The 20,000-nt window shown below is 36.0% G+C and overlaps 1 protein-coding gene across 3 annotated transcripts in view; it reads left to right on the plus strand.

The window, feature by feature from the left end:
* The window catches only part of rassf3 (Ras association domain family member 3), a 103,551-nt gene that overhangs the window by 3,209 nt on the left and 80,342 nt on the right, over positions 1–20,000 (plus strand). The window contains exon 1 of one of the 3 annotated variants that reach the window (XM_061914191.1): positions 13,881–14,019. The exons of the other annotated variants lie outside the window; for them this stretch is intronic. Coding sequence (XP_061770175.1) covers positions 13,896–14,019 — 124 coding nt within the window. The 5' untranslated portion in view covers positions 13,881–13,895. Of the gene's footprint in view, positions 1–13,880; positions 14,020–20,000 lie in introns of those variants that run through there. 3 annotated transcript variants of the gene reach the window in all.

Raw genomic sequence — 20,000 nt, forward strand, 5'->3', positions numbered from 1 at the left:
CACTGTTTTTTACTGTAAAATCTAAGGTTGTTGTTTTTAGCGGTGTATTAATTTTATAACGACAGACAGACCTAAAGTTGATCTCGAGATTCAAGCGTTAAATGAAAAAATTATAATTTATGACTTATTTCTAACATTTTTATGACTGAGACCCTTCCTGAGATCGGGGACCAAATTTGAGGAAAGCCATAAAGGTAACAAAACAACTATTGTATTGCTTTTAAAAAAAGGAAAATATCAAAATGGCCCCCGCATACTTTGATTTTTCAGTCTGCGGCCCTCAGTGGAAAAAATTTGGACACCCCTGCTGTAAATGGAAAGACTGTACATTAGTTTTTTTTGTGGTGGAAAAAACTGCCAGCAAAGTTGCCAGAATAAGAAAATAACTGTTTTTCATGTTGTAAATTTAACACAAATATTCTGGCAACTAATTTGCCAGCGTTTTCTATATTAACCCCCCCCTCCCCAAAAAAAATATTGATAGGGTTTTTATATTTACAAAAAATGTAAATAAAATAAAAAACACTATTTGCAGTAATGTTTATTTTTCTGTAAAATGGACAATCTACTTAAAACAATTAATATAAGTAATAATGGAATCAAATACATCCATTATTGACTGCTGAAAGTGGCCCCCTGACGACATGTGGCCCTCACTGAAAACCACTTTGACATCCCTGATATAAAACATCTTATCTTATTTGCCTTTTCTCCAACTTAACTTTGTCCTTTCCCACTATAAACTAGATTATGGTGGTACTTAATGAATACTTAGGTCTACTATGCTACTGTATTTTAATGTTGTCATTATGGTGGTACTTAATGAATACTTGGGTCTACTACACTACTGTATTTTAATGTTGTCATTATGGTGGTACTTAATGAATACTTATGTCTACTATGCTACTGTAATGTTGTCATTATGGTGGTACTTAATGAATACTTAGGTCTACTATGCTACTGTAATGTTGTCATTATAGTGGTACTTAATGAATACTTATGTCTACTATGCTACTGTATTATAATGTTGTCATTATGGTGGGATTTAATGAATACTTGGGTCTACCACGCTACTGTATTTTAATGTTACCATTAAGGTACTTAATGAATACTTGGGTCTACTACGCTACTGTATTTTAATGTTGTCATGATGGTGGTACTTAATGAATACTTAGGTCTACTACGCTACTGTATTTAATGTTGTCATTATGGTGGTACTTAATGAATACTTAGGTCTACTACGCTACTGTATTTTAATGTTGTCATTAAGGTACTTAATGAATACTTAAGTCTACTATGCTACTGTATTTTAATGTTGTCATTATGGTGGTACTTAATGAATAGTTGGGTCTACGACGCTACTGTATTTTAATGTTTTCATTATGATGGTACTTAATGAATACTTAGGTCTACTACGCTACTGTATTTTAATGTTGTCATTAAGGTACTTAATGAATACTTGGGTCAACTACACTACTGTATTTTAATATTGTCATTATGGTGGTACTTAATGAATACTTAGGTCTACTATGCTACTGTATTTAATGTTGTCATTATGGTGGTACTTAATGAATACTTTGGTCTAATACACTACTGTATTTTAATGTTGTCATTAAGGTGGTACTTAATGAATACTTGGGTCTACTACGCTACTGTATTTTAATGTAGTCATTATGGTGGTAATTAATGAATACTTAGGTCTACTATGCTACTGTATTTTAATGTTGTCATTATGGTGGTACTTAATGAATACTTAGGTCTACTACGCTACTGTATTTTAATGTCATTATGGTGGTACTTAATGAATACTTAGGTCTACTACGCTACTGTATTTTAATGTTGTCATTAAGGTACTTAATGAATACTTGGGTCAACTACACTACTGTATTTTAATATTGTCATTATGGTGGTACTTAATGAATACTTAGGTCTACTATGCTACTGTATTTAATGTTGTCATTATGGTGGTACTTAATGAATACTTTGGTCTAATACACTACTGTATTTTAATGTTGTCATTAAGGTGGTACTTAATGAATACTTGGGTCTACTACGCTACTGTATTTTAATGTAGTCATTATGGTGGTAATTAATGAATACTTAGGTCTACTATGCTACTGTATTTTAATGTTGTCATTATGGTGGTACTTAATGAATACTTAGGTCTACTACGCTACTGTATTTTAATGTCATTATGGTGGTACTTAATGAATACTTAGGTCTACTACGCTACTGTATTTTAATGTTGTCATTATGGTGGTACTTAATAAATACTTAGGTCTACTACACTACTGTATTTAATGTTGTCATTATGGTGGTACTTAATGAATACTTAGGTCTACTACACTACTGTATTTTAATGTTGTCATTATGGTGGTACTTAATGAATACTTTGGTCTACTACACTACTGTATTCTAATGTTGTCATTAAAGTACTTAATGAGTACTTAGGTCTACTATGCTACTGTATTTTAATGTTGTCATTATGGTGGTACTTAATGAATACTTAGGTCTACTACACTACTGTATTTTAATGTTGTCATTAAAGTACTTAATGAATACTTAGGTCTACTATGCTACTGTATTTTAATGTTGTCATTATGGTGGTACTTAATGAATACTTAGGTCTACTACACTACTGTATTTTAATGTTGTCATTATGGTGGTACTTAATGACTACTTAGGTCTACTATGCTACTGTATTTAATGTTGTCATTATAGTGGTACTTAATGAATACTTGGGTCTACTACACTACTGTATTTTAATGTTGTCATTATGGTGGTACTTAATGAATACTTAGGTCTACTATGCTACTGTATTTTAATGTTGTCATTATTGTGGTATTTATTCAATACTTGGGTATACTATGATACTGTATTTTAATGTTGTCATTATGTTGGTACTTAATGAATACTTAGGTCTACTACACTACTGTATTCTAATATTGTCATTAAAGTAATAAATTAATACTTAGGTCTACTACGCTACTTTATTTTAATGTTGTCATTATGGTGGTACTTAATGAATACTTAGGTCTACTACACTACTGTATTTTAATGTTGTCATTATGGTGGTACTTAATGAATACTTAGGTCTACTATGCTACTGTATTTAATGTTGTCATTATAGTGGTACTTAATGAATACTTATGTCTACTACGCTACTGTATTTTAATGTTGTCATTAAGGTACTTAATGAATACTTAGGTCTACTACGCTACTGTATTTTAATTTTGTCATTATGGTGGTACTTAATGAATACTTAGGTCTACTACATTACTGTATTTTAATGTTGTCATTAAGGTACTTAATGAATACTTAGGTCTACTATGCTACTGTATTTTAATGTTGTCATTAAAGTACTAAATTAATACTTAGGTCTACTACGCTACTTTATTTTAATGTTGTCATTATGGTGGTACTTAATGAATACTTAGGTCTACTACACTACTGTATTCTAATGTTGTCATTATGGTGGTACTTAATGAATACTTAGGTCTACTATGCTACTGTATTTAATGTTGTCGTTATAGTGGTACTTAATGAATACTTATGTCTACTACGCTACTGTATTTTAATGTTGTCATTATGGTGGTACTTAATGAATACTTAGGTCTACTACATTACTGTATTTTAATGTTGTCATTAAGGTACTTAATGAATACTTAGGTCTACTATGCTACTGTATTTCAATGTTGTCATTATGGTGGTACTTAATGAATACTTAGGTCTACTATGCTACTGTATTTTAATGTGGTCATTATGGTGGTACTTAATGAATACTTAGGTCTACTACGCTACTGTATTTTAATGTGGTCATTAAGGTACTTAATGAATACTTAGGTCCACTACGCTACTGTATTTTAATGTTGTCATTATGGTGGAACTTAATGAATACTTAGATCTACTACGCTACTACATTTTAATGTTGTCATTATGGTGGTATTTAATGAACACTTAGGTCTACTACACTACTGTATTTTAATGTTGTCATTATGGTGGTACTTAATGAATACTTAGGTCTACTATGCTACTGTATTTAATGTTGTCATTATGGTGGTACTTAATGAATACTTAGGTCTACTATGCTACTATATTTTAATGTTGTCATTATGGTGGTATTTAATCAATACTTAAGTCCACTACGCTACTGTATTTTAATGTTGTCATTATGGTGGAACTTAATGAATACTTAGATCTACTACGCTACTACATTTTAATGTTGTCATTATGGTGGTATTTAATGAACACTTAGGTCTACTACACTACTGTATTTTAATGTTGTCATTATGGTGGTACTTAATGAATACTTAGGTCTACTATGCTACTGTATTTAATGTTGTCATTATGGTGGTACTTAATGAATACTTATGTCTACTATGCCACTGTATTTTAATGTTGTCATTATGGTGGGATTTAATGAATACTTGGGTCTACTACGCTACTGTATTTTAATGTTGTCATTAAGGTACTTAATGAATACTTAGGTCTACTACGCTATTGTATTTTAATGTTGTCATGATGGTGGTACCTAATGAATACTTAGGTCTACTAGGCTCCTGTATTCTAATGTTGTCATTGAAGTACTTAATGAATACTTCGGTCTACTACATTACTGTATTTTAATGTTGTCATTAAGGTACTTAATGAATACTTAGGTCTACTATGCTACTGTATTTTAATGTCATTATGGTGGTACCTAATGAATACTTAGGTCAACTACGCTACTGTATTTTAATGTTGTCATGATGGTGGTACTTAATGAATACTTAGGTCTACTATGCCACTTTATTTTAATGTTGTCATTATGGTGGTACTTAATGAATACTTAGGTCTACTATGCTACTTTATTTTAATGTTGTCATTATGGTGGTACTTAATGAATACTTAGGTCTACTACGCTACTGTATTTTAAAGGCCTACTAAAATGAGATGTTCTTATTTAAACGGGGATAGCAGGTCCATTCTATGTGTCATACTTGATCATTTCGCTATATTGCCATATTTTTGCTGAAAGGATTTAGTAGAGAACATTTACATTAAAGTTAGCAACTTTTAGTCGCTAATAAAAAAAAGTCTTGCCTGATCCGGAAGTAGCAGACGATGATGTCACCGGTGTGAGGGCTCCTCACATCGTTTTTAATGGGAGCTTCCAACAAAAATAACTATTCGGACCGAGAAAACGACAATTTCCCCATTAATTTGAGCGAGGAGGAAAGATTTGTGGCTGAGAATATTGATAGCGAAGGACTAGAAAGAAAAAAATAATAATAAAGTTTTTTAAAAAAGGCAATTGCATTGTGAGCGATTCAGATGTTTTTAGACACATTTACTAGGATAATTCTGGAAGATCCCTTATCTGCTTAGTGTTTTAATAGTGTTTTAGGGAGATTTTAAAGATTGTAAAGACATACTGTATCTCGAGGTCGGATGGCTGGGGTGAACTCGCAGTGTCTCCGAGAGAAGCCGAGGAGCCCAGCTCACAGCTGCCTTTTTTGACATGACAGCTGCTGCAGGACAACGAATAATCCAATGATGTCTCCCGAAAGATATAGATCACAATTTTCCCATCCAAAAACATGCTGGTTGACGTAGAGAAACATGTTTGCTTGACTGCTCTGTTTTAAAGCTTCACAACCAACAAACACCGGCTGTTTTTCGGTGCTAAAGGCAGCTGCAATCCACCGCTCTCCACCAACAGCATTCTTCTTTGACGTCTCCATTATTAATTGAACAAATTGCAAAATATTCATCAACACAGATGTCCAAAATACTGTGTAATTACGCCATGAACAGAGACGACTTTTAGCTGTAAGTGGTGCTGGGCTAATATGTTCTTAGTCTGTGACGTCACGCGCACGCGTCATCATTCCGCGATGTTTTCAACAAGAAACTTCGTGGGAAATTTAAAATTACAATTTAGTAAACTTAAAAGGCCGTATTGGCATGTGTTGCAACGTTAATATTTCATCATTGATATATAAACTATCAGACTGCGTGGTCGCTAGTAGTGGCTTTCAGTAGGCCTTTAATTTTGTCGTTATGGTGGGACTTAATGAAAACTTAGGTCTATTACGATACTGTAATGTCATGTTGTCATTATGGTGGTACTAAATTAATATTTCCCAATGAATTTAAATATTTGTAATTTTTTTTTTTTTAGTAAAGAGTAAAAGGAATCTGTGGATTTGACCACTGTTTTTTACAGATAAAAAACTGGCAGCTTAGTTGCCACACTTTTACTGGAAAATACATGGTGCTATTTAATTGATATTTTTACAACATATTACTGCAAATCTAGAAATACAGTACCGCTGTTTCATTTTATTTTGGCAACTCAGCTGCCAGTTTTTTACCAAGATAATATGTGGTACCATAAAATAAGCAACTGTGGATAAAAAAAAACAGACAGCTCAGTCAACAGAATTTTATCGTAGAAAAACAAACGTGTGTGTGTGTGTGTGTGTATATATATATATATATATATATATATATATATATGCATATATGCGTGTGTGTGTATATATATAATGTGTGTGTGTAAATGTGTATATGTATGTATTAGTAATGCGCGTTAAACTAAATACCAGGTGAGGCATACATATTTTTATTTTTTATTTATTTTTTTTATTACTTAAATTCATATGCGCAGCTCTAGTCATTGTTGATGTAGGTTGCACTTTAGAGTTACAGGGAAAAAAGGGAGTTATTCGCTTTCATAAAAACATTATCATAATGATATTATGATATGATAAATGGGTCCAAAAAGTACTTGATGAAGTTGTTATTAAATACTTTTTGGTCCCGTTTGCTTTTAACAAAATAAGTCAAGTGTTGTGAGTGTATCTTACCTTTCTGTATTTCTATTTGAAGCAGCAAAAGCTAACCTCCATGAAAACATACTTTGTATGATGGCATTCATTTTGTCTTAAAGTCCAGTTTAGAGAAGTATTTCATCTTGGATACAGTATATAATCCTCCATATTGGCAGAAACATTCATTTCATTCAATTTCATTCCAAGAAATTAAATAATATTTTTGCATCTGACAAAAAACACCCACAAACGCTGGCTTACTCTAATAAAAATGCCATGTTTGTTATAAATACAATTTAAAAAGAAAAAAATGCTGGCTTCCGCTGGAGAGACCTGTGTCTGCTAGCTTGAGCGCCCCCACTTCTCCCAGTGTGGCAAGTCGGAGTACTGCAAGTTGACAATATATCCCCCCTACCTTGAGGCAGAGGTACTTGCTGCCTCATGGCCTGCCTTTTCTCCATGGCAACAAGCATGCGCCCCTTCTCACGCACACGCCCAATACACACTGTGTGTAACCGTGGAGGCACTGCCTGTGTCTGCCTCACTTCTCATCTGATGCATTGTTTTGATCAGGAAACATGGAATTTCCGCGATTTTGACCATGAGAATTATCAAAATATACAGGAACCACACCAAAGTCACATTGAAAGCATAAACCAAAAGAGAAATATTAAAACTTATTTAATTTTATTACTTCGTTTTGGAACATGGTTAAGCCACCTAATGGCAGGTGAGGCACTGCCTCACCTGCCTCCCCTGACAGCACGTCACTGGTATATATTGTGTGTGTGTGTGTGTGTGTGTGTGTGTGTGGGTGCAGCGAAGATGGGCACAGCATACAGGTAGGAATAATAATTTCTTATACAATAAAACAAACTAAAAACAAAGGCACTTGCACAAAGGCACTAGACAAAAAAACAGAAAGCGCAAGTATGTAAACTAGGGACATAAACTGAACAGGAATAGCGTGGAAGCTAACAAGTAACAAAATTATTCCTTACCACAATGCAGGACGAGCGACGTCAAGTGTTGCGTGGGAGCAAACAAGAGTCCAAGAACAAATGTCAAACAAAGGCGGTCTTAAATAGAAGACCTAATCAACAAATCAGGTGCGCGACGGCAAACAAGAGACAGGTGACACTAACGAGTTACCATGACAACAGCAACAAAACAGGAAGTGCCACCGGGAACCAAAGACGTCAAATACAACACAGGGTGATAACAAAACAGAACAAAACCCAGTATATGACATGGTCCAAGACGTGGACCATGTCATATATATATATATATATATATATATATATATATATATATATATATATATATATATATATATATATATATCTCAGATGCAACCTATGCTTGAAAGAGAAACTGTTTATTATATATCATCCAGACCTGTCATCCCTCAACAAGCGCAGTGAAATCATTTCAACGTGCAGCCACAGACGGAAACACCTCCTCGGTAACGCATGAGCCAATCACCACGCCCCTTCGCCTGCCTGTACCCACCCACTCTGTGCCCTATATAAACCATTGTATGTGAATGCTTCCATTAACATCTCCTGATGATTGAGAGAACCCCTCATGAAACAGTTCTGTAGAGATGAAGTAGTCTTGTGATTTTTCCCACACCTACATATATATATATATATATATATATATATATATATATATATATATATATATATATATATATATATATATATATATATATATATATATATATATATATATATATATATATATATATATATATATATATATATATCTCGGTCATTTTTATAGTGTACAATTTGATGGATAACTTGCTTTGAAACCATAAGTTAAGCAGATGTTTTAGTGTTTATTGGGATTTTTGACCATAAAAGTTAGATACTATAATATTTGTTGCAATATTGGACACTATGAAAAAAATAACCTCAATACCTTTAGTAAGAAAATAAAGAAATAAAATATAAGGTATTTTATTGACACATATTATTTCCAAGCTTTTAGCGGGCCATGTAAAATGTGATGGAAAGCCAGATCTTGGTTTTGACACCAGTGCACTAGACACACCTTCTAACTTAGTGACTTGATGCAATGTACATTAAAGAAAATATTAAATATGAATGTGACAGATGGTAGCCAGAGGCTGATTTCCATCTGCGTCTCAATGCAAAGAAACAAGTCCAGGGCTCCCACTAATTCAGCCTTAAAGCGACTTGGATTTTTCACAAGTGGGAAGCCGGTCCCTGAAAATAATGCCTACATTAAAATGGTCTGTGGTGCAAAAAAGGTTGGGACCCCCGTGTTACAGTACACATGCATGTGTTACAGCACACATGCATGTGTTACAGCACACACGCATGTGTTACAGCACACACGCATGTTACAGCACACACGCATGTGTTACAGCACACACGCATGTGTTACACTACACAAGCATGTTATACTACACAAGCATGTGTTACACTACACACGCGTGTTACAGTATACATGCATGTGTTACAGCACACATGCGTGTGTTACACCACACATGCATGTGTTACACTACACATGCATGTGTTACAGCACACATGCGTTACACCACACATGTATGTGTTACAGCACACATGCGTTACACCACACATGTGTTACAGCACACACACATGTGTTACAGTACAAATGCATGTGAAGATATTTTTTTCCCTTGAAAATCAGCTTTTACCTTGAAAATATTTTTTTAACTTGATCATTTTTTCCTTAAATATTTTTTTTGAACTTGTAAATCTTTTTTTTCCTTGAAAGTCAAATTTTACCTTGAAAATGTGTACCGTAGCACATGCAAGTGTTAGAGTACATACGCATGTGTTACAGTAGAGGTACAGTACAAGGTGTTACAGTACACATGCAAGTGTTACAGTACACACGCATGTGTTACAGTAGAGGTACAGCACAAGGTGTTACATTACACATGCAAGTGTTACAGTACACATGCATGTGTTACAGTAGAGGTACAATACAAGGTGTTACAGTACACATGCATGTGTTACTGTACAGGTACAGTACAAAGTGTTACAGTACACATGCATGTGTTACAGTAGAGGTACAGTACAAGGTGTTACAGTACACACGCATGTGTTACAGTAGAGGTACAGTACAGGGTGTTACAGCACACATGCATGTGTTACAGTAGAGGTACAGTACAAGGTGTTACAGTACACATGCATGTGTCAAAGTAGAGGTACAGTACAGGGTGTTACAGTACACACGCATGTGTTACAGAAGAGGTACTGTAGAGGGTGTTACAGTACACACACATGTGTTACAGTAGAGGTACAGTACAAGGTGTTAAGAGTACACACGCATGTGTTACAGTAGAGGTACAGTACAAGGTGTTACAGTACACACATGTGTTACAGTACAGGTACTGTAGAGGGTGTTACAGTACACACGCATGTGTTACAGTAGAGGTACAGTACAGGGTGTTACAGTACACACGCATGTGTTACAGTAGAGGTACAGTACAGGGTGTTACAGTAGAGGTACAGCACAAGGTGTTACCGTACACACACATGTGTTACAGTAGAGGTACAGTACAAGGTGTTACAGTACATACGCATGTGTTACAGTAGAGGTACAGTACAAGGTGTTACAGTACACACCCATGTGTTACAATAGAGGTACAGTACAAGGTGTTACAGTACACACGCATGTGTTACAGTAGAGGTACAGTACAAGGTGTTACAGCACACACACATGTGTTACAGTACAGGTACTGTAGAGGGTGTTACAGTACACACACATGTGTTACAGTACAGGTACTGTAGAGGGTGTTACAGTACACACACATGTGTTACAGTAGAGGTACAGTACAAGGTGTTACAGTACACACGTGTTACAGTACAGGTACTGTAGAGGGTTTTACAGTACACACACATGTGTTACAGTAGAGGTACAGTACAGGGTGTTACAGTACACACACATGTGTTACAGTAGAGGTACAGTACAAGGTGTTACCGTACACACACATGTGTTACAGTAGAGGTACATTACAAGGTGTTACAGTACACACGCATGTGTTACAGTAGAGGTACAGTACAAGGTGTTACAGTACACACACGTGTTACAGTAGAGGTACAGTACAAGGTGTTACAGTACACACACGTGTTACAGTAGAGGTACAGTACAAGGTGTTACAGTACACACACGTGTTACAGTACAGGTACTGTAGAGGGTGTTACAGTGCACACGCATGTGTTACAGTAGAGGTACAGTACAAGGTGTGTCCTATGACGACCAGCGCTGCAGTAAATATTGGTTGATGTGTCAGACAATAGCGTGCAAGTTGAAGACGTCGGTGACTCTGCAGGAGGTGACATAATGCAGTTGGCATGCAGGCCGACCGGCTGGGTTTGACACCAGAAGACGAGCGTGTCCGACCACAACAACTCACACAAGTTGTGTTCACCTTACATAATTGAATACTTCTAAATGGTTTACACGCGTACTTTTGTACACCAACACATAAGTGATTGGTGGCCCTAAGTTGGGTTAGATATATTACAGTACTCCTGTCATGTAGTGATTCTATAACTGTGGTAGTGGTACACCCCAAATAATCACTAAATGAAATATTCAAACACAGTGTTGCTGTTCAAACTGTGTGTAATGTTACAGTGGCCAAAAATATGAATTATACTGTTTTATAATGAATGCTTAGGCCTACTGCGCTACTATATTTCAATGTTGTCATTATGGTGGTAGTTAATGAATACTTAGGTCTACTACGCTACTGTAGTGTAATGTTGGGACACTGAAAGTTAAAATACATTTTTTAAAAATCCATGTATTTTGTTATGTTTTGAAAATGAAAAATATCAAAATGGCCACCGCATGCTTTATTTTTTCCGTGTGCGGCCCTCAGTGGAAAAAGTTTAGACACCCCTGCTGTAAACAAACTAGGGTGAGTTCAAGGACCGCCAAAATTAGTAGGACAAAACGCCGCTCGCCAAATACTCGAATCAGTGAAGCATGTTTAATATAAACAGTGTGCTTTATAGCAATTAGGGAGGTTTGTGTCATGTTTGTCCTCCTACAGAAACCAAATCAACACATAAAATATGTTTTTTTTCCCCTCATCATTTCCAATTTTCATATATTTTTGAAAAAGCTCCAGAGAGCCACTAGGCGGCACTAAAGAGCCGCGGGTTGCCGACCCCTGGACTAGAGCATGGGTGTCAAACTCTGGCCCGCCGTGTAATTTAATTTGGCCCTTGAGGCAATATCAATTTAGCATTAAAGCTGGCCCGCCGGTGTTATACAGCGTCGGTGCCGCTGTAACACCGCATTTACCGCTAATACTCATACTTGCCAACCCTCCTAATTTTCCCGGTAGACTCCCAAAGTTCAGTGCCCCTCCCAAAAATCTTCCGGGGCAACCATTCTCCCGAATTTCTACCATATTAACAGCGTGTCACATAATATTTGTGGCTTTTACACACACACACACACACACACGCACAAGTGAATGCAAGGCAAACTTGGTCAACAGCCATACAGGTCACACTGAGGGTGGCCGTATAAACAACTTTAGCACTGTTCCAAATATGCGTCACACTGTGAACTCACACCAAACAAGAATGACAAACACATTTGGGGTGAACATCCCGTAACACAACAGAACAAATATACCCAGAACCCCTTGCAGCACTAACTCTTCCGGGAAACTTCCAGCAAACTGAGCAATAATTAACGTTTTATTCACGCATTTTCTCTGGCTACTTCAAGGCTTGAATGTTTGGTTCATTCATTATTGTTATTTTATTTTCAAATGTATTATTAGCCTGTGGAAAAAATGTGATATTTACCTCAAAAGATTGCAAATAGAAAAAAAGGCATAAAATTTTTCTTAAAATTTTATTTGATATGCCATTGATATTTTTTTAATTATTATTATCTGGAACTGGATTTTGCATGTCACTATAGTTATTTAAGCCTTGTTTGTTCAATATTAAATGCAAAACTTGTTTGGGTCCCTATTAAAAGGTTCATTTGTTCCGTTTTAAAATTTTGTCCCACTCTGTATTTGAGTTTGACACCCCTGGTCTAGAGTATACAAATGAGTTTTAAGAATGGGACTTAAATGCTTCTACTGAGGTAGCATCTCTGACTGTTACCTCTAGAACAGGGGTAGGGAACCTATGGCTCTAGAGCCAGATGTGGCTCTTTTGATGACTGTCTCTGGCTCTCAGATAAATCTTAGTTGACATTGCTTAACACGATAAGTAATTAATAATTCCACTAGTAATCACAGTGTTAAAAAATAACGTTCAAAATATAAAACATTCTCATGCATTTGAATCCATCCATCCTTTTCTATCGCACCTGTTCAAGATGTCAAAAGTATTTTATTTACTATTGCTTAGCTTCAGAATAACAATGTTATTAAAAAGAATAAGAGATGCACGCATGTAGTTGTTGTAATCAGGGAAAGTCCAAATAAAAGAGGAGGTCTACGGGTTTCTCCTCATTGAGCTAAATTGAATCCTGTCTCTGTTTAATTCCTTGCTTCTTGTCTGTTTAATAGATGTCATCAGTGTTTGAACCTGACAGTTGTATTCGGTGTTAAAAATATTATACGGCTCTTACGGAAATACATTTTAAAATATTTGGCTTTCATGGCTCTCTCAACCAAAAAGGTTCCCGACCCCTGCTCTAGAACATTCCAGAGTACTGGAGCCCCAATAGAAAACGCTCTATGGCCCGCAGACTTTTTTGGGGGGGCTCTGGGAATCAAAAAAATGAAATTTTGCATTTTGATAGTCTTGAATTTGGTTTCTCACGCTGCGTCTTCCAATGATGGAATCTTCTGAAGTTGTGTGTGTGTGTGTGTGTGTGTGTGTGTGTGTGTGTGTGTGTTTGGAGCCCAAGTGTGACAATGGCTGAACAAACAAGGAAGAAGCAGCTGACCCACAGAAACGGGGGTTGGCTTGTTGAGGGGAGGAACTGGTCACACACACACACACACACACACACACACGCACCCACGCTGAGGTATCATGGACGGCAGGGTGGAGGACCTCCATCAGGTCTCGGTGTGCGTGCGGCGTGACCATGGGTGTCGTTAAGAACTTTGGCAGAACTTTGCGCAGGTTGTCAGGATTTTTCTACCGTCTCCCCACCGCCATGATGAAACACTCCGGGCGGCCGGGGGTCGGCTTGCTGTGGAAGAACTCTGGTGAGTCGGCGGATGATTTCCATTAAATATACTTGTTCTATTAAATATACATGTTTTTAATGAATACTTAGGCCTACTATGCTGCTGTGTGGTTTTCTGAGGTGGTGCTTGGTGATTAACCAAGCACCACCTAACCTGGTTGACCTCGGGGCCCAACTTTTTTTCACTCCAGAGGAAAATTATACAAAACCCAAAACCAGTGTTTCTGGGTGTTGTTGATAAATGGTTTTGGCTTTGCGTAGTGGAGTTTTAACTTGCTCTTACTGGAGTTACTGAATATGGTTCTCTGGGGTGTTCTTGAGCCCATGTGGTGATATCTTTTACACACTGAAGTGGCTTTTTGATGCAGTGCCGACTGAGGGATCGAGGATCACGGGCTTTCGGTGTTGGTTTTCAGCATTGCCGCTTACAAGCAGTGATTTCTCCAGATTCTCTGAACCTTTTGATGATATTGGATGATAGTGGTTTTATTTGCACCCCTGCTGGTGACATCTATCAAAATGAGGGTGGTCCCAAAAAGGAGGGATTTTTCAAATTGCTCCCCCTCTGGTCAACATATGAAATAACACGTGTGTAAGAAATTGAAATGCGCCCCCTTTGGCCAAAATTATTAAAATAAATAAAAAAATATGTACGTATATAGAGACTTACTGTTATAACTTCAAGTAAATAATAAAGATTACAAACAATTACAAACAAAAATGAACTAAAAGCAGTCAATTTTTCACAATGTGTCAACTTTTTCTTATAAAATTGGAAACAATTTCTCATATTCTTTCTGTTTCTGTAATATTGCAATATTTTCTTGTATAATTATTGCTTTTCTAATACAAGATTATTACTTTTTAATGCAAAATGGTGACATTTGTCGTATAAAATTCTGACTTTTATCACAACATTGGCAATTTTTTTGTTGTTCTGGTAAAATAGTGACATTTTTTTCAGTAAAATTATGACTTTCGTCATAGTTTTGCCATCTAAAATTCCGATAATTATTATTATAACGTTGCCAACATTTGAAAGTTTCCTTATAAAATTGTGACTTTTGTCGAGTAAAATTACGACTCTTTTCATAAAGTCGCCAAAATGTTAAGCTTTTCTTGTAAAATTGCGACTGTTTTTGAGTAAAATTCCAACTTTTATCATCATTTTGTACAAATGTTCAGTTTTTCTTGTAAAATCATGACTTGTGTTGACTAAAATGACAACTCATTTTTCATAACAAGATTTTTTTTTATTTTTGCATAGTATGTATACATTATTAATGTTGTAAATACACATCTTTATATATCTAGAAAGGCTGGTCCTAAAGAGGGAGGCATTTTTCAGACTTTTAAAAGTGCTCCCCTCTGGTCAACATATGAAATAACAAGTGTGTGTAAGAAATTGAAATGCGCCCCCTTTGGCCCAAATTATTAAAATAAAAAATATGTACATATATAGAGACTTACTGTTATAACTTCAAGTAAATAATAACGATTACAAACAATTACAAACAAAAATGAACTAAAAGCAGTCAATTTTTCACAATGTGTCAACTTTTTCTGATAAAATTGGAAACAATTTCTCATATTCTTTCTGTTTCTGTAATATTGCAATATTTTCTTGTATAATTATTGTTTTTCTAATACAACATTATTACTTTTTAATGCAAAATGGTGATATTTGTCATATAAAATTCTGACTTTTATCACAACATTGGCAATTTTTTTGGTGTTCTGGTAAAATAGTGACATTTTCTTCAGTTAAATTATGACTTTTGTCATAGTTTTGCGATCCAAAATTCCGATTATTATTATAACGTTGCCAACATTTGAAAGTTTCCTTATAAAATTGTGACTTTTGTCGAGTAAAATTACGACTTTTTTCATAAAGTTGCCAAAATGTTAAGCTTTGCTTGTAAAATTGCGACTGTTTTTGAGTAAAATTCCAACTTTTATCATCATTTTGTACAAATGTTCAGTTTTTCTTGTAAAATCATGACTTGTGTTGACTAAAATTACAACTCATTTTTCATAACAAGATTTTTTTTATATTTGCATAGTATGTATACATTATTAATGTTGTAAATACACATCTTTATATATCTAGAAAGGCTGGTCCTAAAGAGGGAGGCATTTTTCATACTTTTAAAAGTGCTCCCCTCTGGTCAACATATGAAATAACAAGTGTGTGTAAAAAATTGAAATGCGCCCCCTTTGGCCAAAATTATTAAAATAAATAAAAAAATATGTACGTATATAGAGACTTACTGTTATAACTTCAAGTAAATAATAAAGATTACAAACAATTACAAACAAGCAGTCAATTTTTCACAATGTGTCAACTTTTTCTTATAAAATTGGAAACAATTTCTCATATTCTTTCTGTTTCTGTAATAGTGCAATATTTTCTTGTAAAATTATTACTTTTTTATTGCAAAAGTATTACTTTTTAATGCAAAATGGTGACATTTGTCATGTAAAATGTTTACTTTCATTGCCATTTGTTTTGTTGTTCTTGTAAAACATTGACATTTTTTGAGTAAAATGATGACTTTTGTCATAATTTTGCCGAGTAAAATTCCGATTATTATTATAACGTTGCCAACATTTGAAAGTTTCCTTATAAAATTGTGACTTTTGTCGAGTAAAAATAAGACTATTTTCATAAAGTCGCCAAAATGTTAAGTTTTTCTTGTAAAATTGCGACTGTTTTTGAGTAAAATTCCAACTTTTATCATCATTTTGTACAAATGTTCAGTTTTTCTTGTAAAATCATGACTTGTGTTGAGTAAAATTACAACTTTTATTATAATACTGCCAAAATTCAAAGTTTTTCTTGTGAAATTGTGACCTTTTTCTTGTGAAATTCCAACTCATTTTTCATAACAAGCTTTTTTTATATTTGCATAGTATGTATATATTATTAATGTTGTAAATACACATCTTTATATATCTAGAAAGGCTGGTCCTAAAGAGGTAGGCATTTTTCTCAGGTCTCAAGAAAGTAAGAAATATACAAAAATGTGTGTGTGTGTTGTATTTCTAGCCTTCTTCAGACATGAAGAAGGAAAAGTAGCTTCTATATGAGGAGGTGTGAACAAGTGATGACATAAATCATGGTCCCAAAAACCCAACCATCCATCCATTTTCTACCGCTTGTCCCTTTCGGGGTGGCGGGGGGGTGCTGGAGCGCAGGGTCCACCCTGGACAAGTCGCCACCTCACGCAACAAACCAATATTTTCATTTAAAAAGTGAAAAAAAAAAAAGTAGAACATTTTTGATCAGGAGTTTTGTCTGGTTGTCATGACAACAGCCGGACTATTTCCCGACCTCTGAACCCCCGTTCCCAAACACTCCCCCCATTAGAGGACTGCTGCTGAAATGTGGAGCGTCGATGACGGTAAACAATCTTTGAAGTCCTGGAGACGTCACACCGACCTGCCACTTCTTGACAAAACTGGGAAGCGACTGACATTTTTGCAGCGGATGTCTAAATAGAGCAGGAGACTCCTGTCGAATAGAAGATCTTTGACTGCAGCAGATACAAACCCCGTTTCCATATGAGTTGGGAAATTGTGTTAGATGTAAATATAAACGGAATACAATGTTTTGCAAATCCTTTTCAACCCATATTCGAATAATTGAACGCACTACAAAGGCAAGATATTTGATGTTCAAGCCCATAAACTTTTTTTTTTGTGTGCAAATAATTAACTTACAATTTCATGGCTGCAACAAGTGCCAAAGTAGTTGGGAAAGGGCATGTTCACCACTGTGGTACATCACCTTTTCTTTTAACAACACTCAATAAACGTTTGGGAACTGAGGAAACTAATTGTTGAAGCTTTGAAAGTGGAATTATTTCCCATTCTTGTTTTGTGTAGAGCTTCAGTCTTTCAACAGTCCGGGGTCTCCGTTGTCGTGTTTTACGCTTCATAATGCGCCACACATTTTTGATGAGAGGCAGGTCTGGACTGCAGGTGGGCCAGAAAAGTACCCGCACTCTTTTACTACAAAGCCACGCTGTTGTAACACGTGGCTTGGCATTGTCTTGCTGAAATAAGCAGGGGCGTCCATGATAACGTTGCTTGGATGACAATATATGTTGCTACAAAACCTGTATGGACCTTTCAGCATTAATGGTGCCTTCACAGATGTGTAAGTTACCCATACCTTGGGCACTAATGCACCCCCATACCATCACACATGCTGGCTTTTAACAATCCGAATGGTTATTTTCCTCTTTGTTCTGGAGGACACCACGTCCTCTGTTTCCAAATATCATTTGAAATGTGGACTCGTCAGACCACAGGACACTTTTCCACTTTGTATCAGTCCATCTTAGGTGAGCTCGGGCCCAGCCAAGCCGGCGGTGTTTCTGGCTGTTGTTGATAAATGAGTTTTGCTTTGCATAGTAGAGTTTTAACTTGCACTTACAGATGTAGCGACCAACTGTAGTTACTGACAGTGGTTTTCTGAAGTGTTCCTGAGCCCATGCGGTGATATCCTTTACACACTGATGTCGGTTGTTGATGCACTACCGCCCGAGGAATCAAAAGTCCGTAATATCATCGCTTACGTGCAGTGATTTCTCCAGATTCTTGAACCTTTTGATGATTTTACGGACCGTAGATGACCGTAGATTTCTCATTGAGAAATGTTGTTCTAAAACTGTTCGACAATTTGCTTACAAATGGATGACCCTTCGCCCCATCCTTGTTTGTGAATTACTTAGCATTTCATGGAAGCTGCTTTTATACCCAATCATGGCACCCACCTGTTCCCAATTATCCTGCACACCTGTGGGATGTTCCAAATAAGTGTTTGATGAGCACTCCTCAACTTTATCAGTATTTATTGCCACCTCTCCCAACTTCTTTGTCACGTGTTGCTAGCATCAAGTTCTAAAGTTAAAGGGGAACATTATCACAATTTCAGAAGGGTTAAAACCAACAAAAATCAGTTCCTAGTGGCTTATTTTATTTTTCGAAGTTTTTTCAAAAATTTTACCCGTCGTGGAATATCCCGAAAAAAGGCTTTAAAGTGCCTGATTTTCGCTATCTGTGAAGCCACCGTCCATTTTCCTGTGATGTACATGCTATCCAGGCGGATAGCACAGCAAGATATAGCGACATTAGCTCGGATTCAGACTCGGATTTCAGCGGCTTAAGCGATTCAACAGATTACGCATGTATTGAAACGGATGGTTGGAGTATGGAGGTAGATAGCGAAAACAAAATTGAAGAAGAAACTGAAGCTATTGACTCTATTCGGCCATATCTGCCTTGGCATCGCCGGTAAAATGTGCAGACCAAACGATCGGGACTTTGTTAGCATGTTAGCATCGATTAGCATGCCGTGCTAATCGATGCACATTCTACGTAAATCAACTTGAATCCATCCCTGATCGTGTTGTTACACACCGACGAGGCATGATGTCTCCGAGCTACGGAAAACAGTCGAAAAAACGGAAAATAACTCGATGTTCATGATGTGTTTGAGAAAATGGCGGTTGACTACTTAGGTGACGTCACGTTCTGACGTCATCGCTCCGAGTGCAAATAATAGAAAGGCGTTTCATTCGCCAAAATTCACCCATTTAGAGTTCGGAAATCGGTTAACCTTCCTCTTGTGTTAGCTTTCTGTTACAGTCTCTTATGTTAACGGGTCGGTTTTGACCCACATCTTAAATCAGCTGTACATTAAAAAAAAAATAATGAACCGATTTAGAATAAAATAAATAATTTTGTGACACCAATACTCCCTGCTTCACAACTTCCACTTTATTCTTCGCACGAAGAAGAAAGAAAAAAAACACACTTTTTATTTATCATCCAATTTGTTTCTCATTTCTTGGTTACTTTGTTAGGCTTCCTTATCAATGAAAATATTGGTTTTAATATTTTTGGTGTGGGCCTTTTTTTTTGCCAGTATGCCCCTCCATTTCAATTTAAAAAAATGTAAAATTAACTTTAAGAGAATCGTATAAATAAATA

The sequence above is a fragment of the Nerophis ophidion genome, linkage group LG10 (genome assembly GCF_033978795.1).
Source record: "Nerophis ophidion isolate RoL-2023_Sa linkage group LG10, RoL_Noph_v1.0, whole genome shotgun sequence".
NCBI lineage: Eukaryota > Metazoa > Chordata > Actinopteri > Syngnathiformes > Syngnathidae > Nerophis > Nerophis ophidion.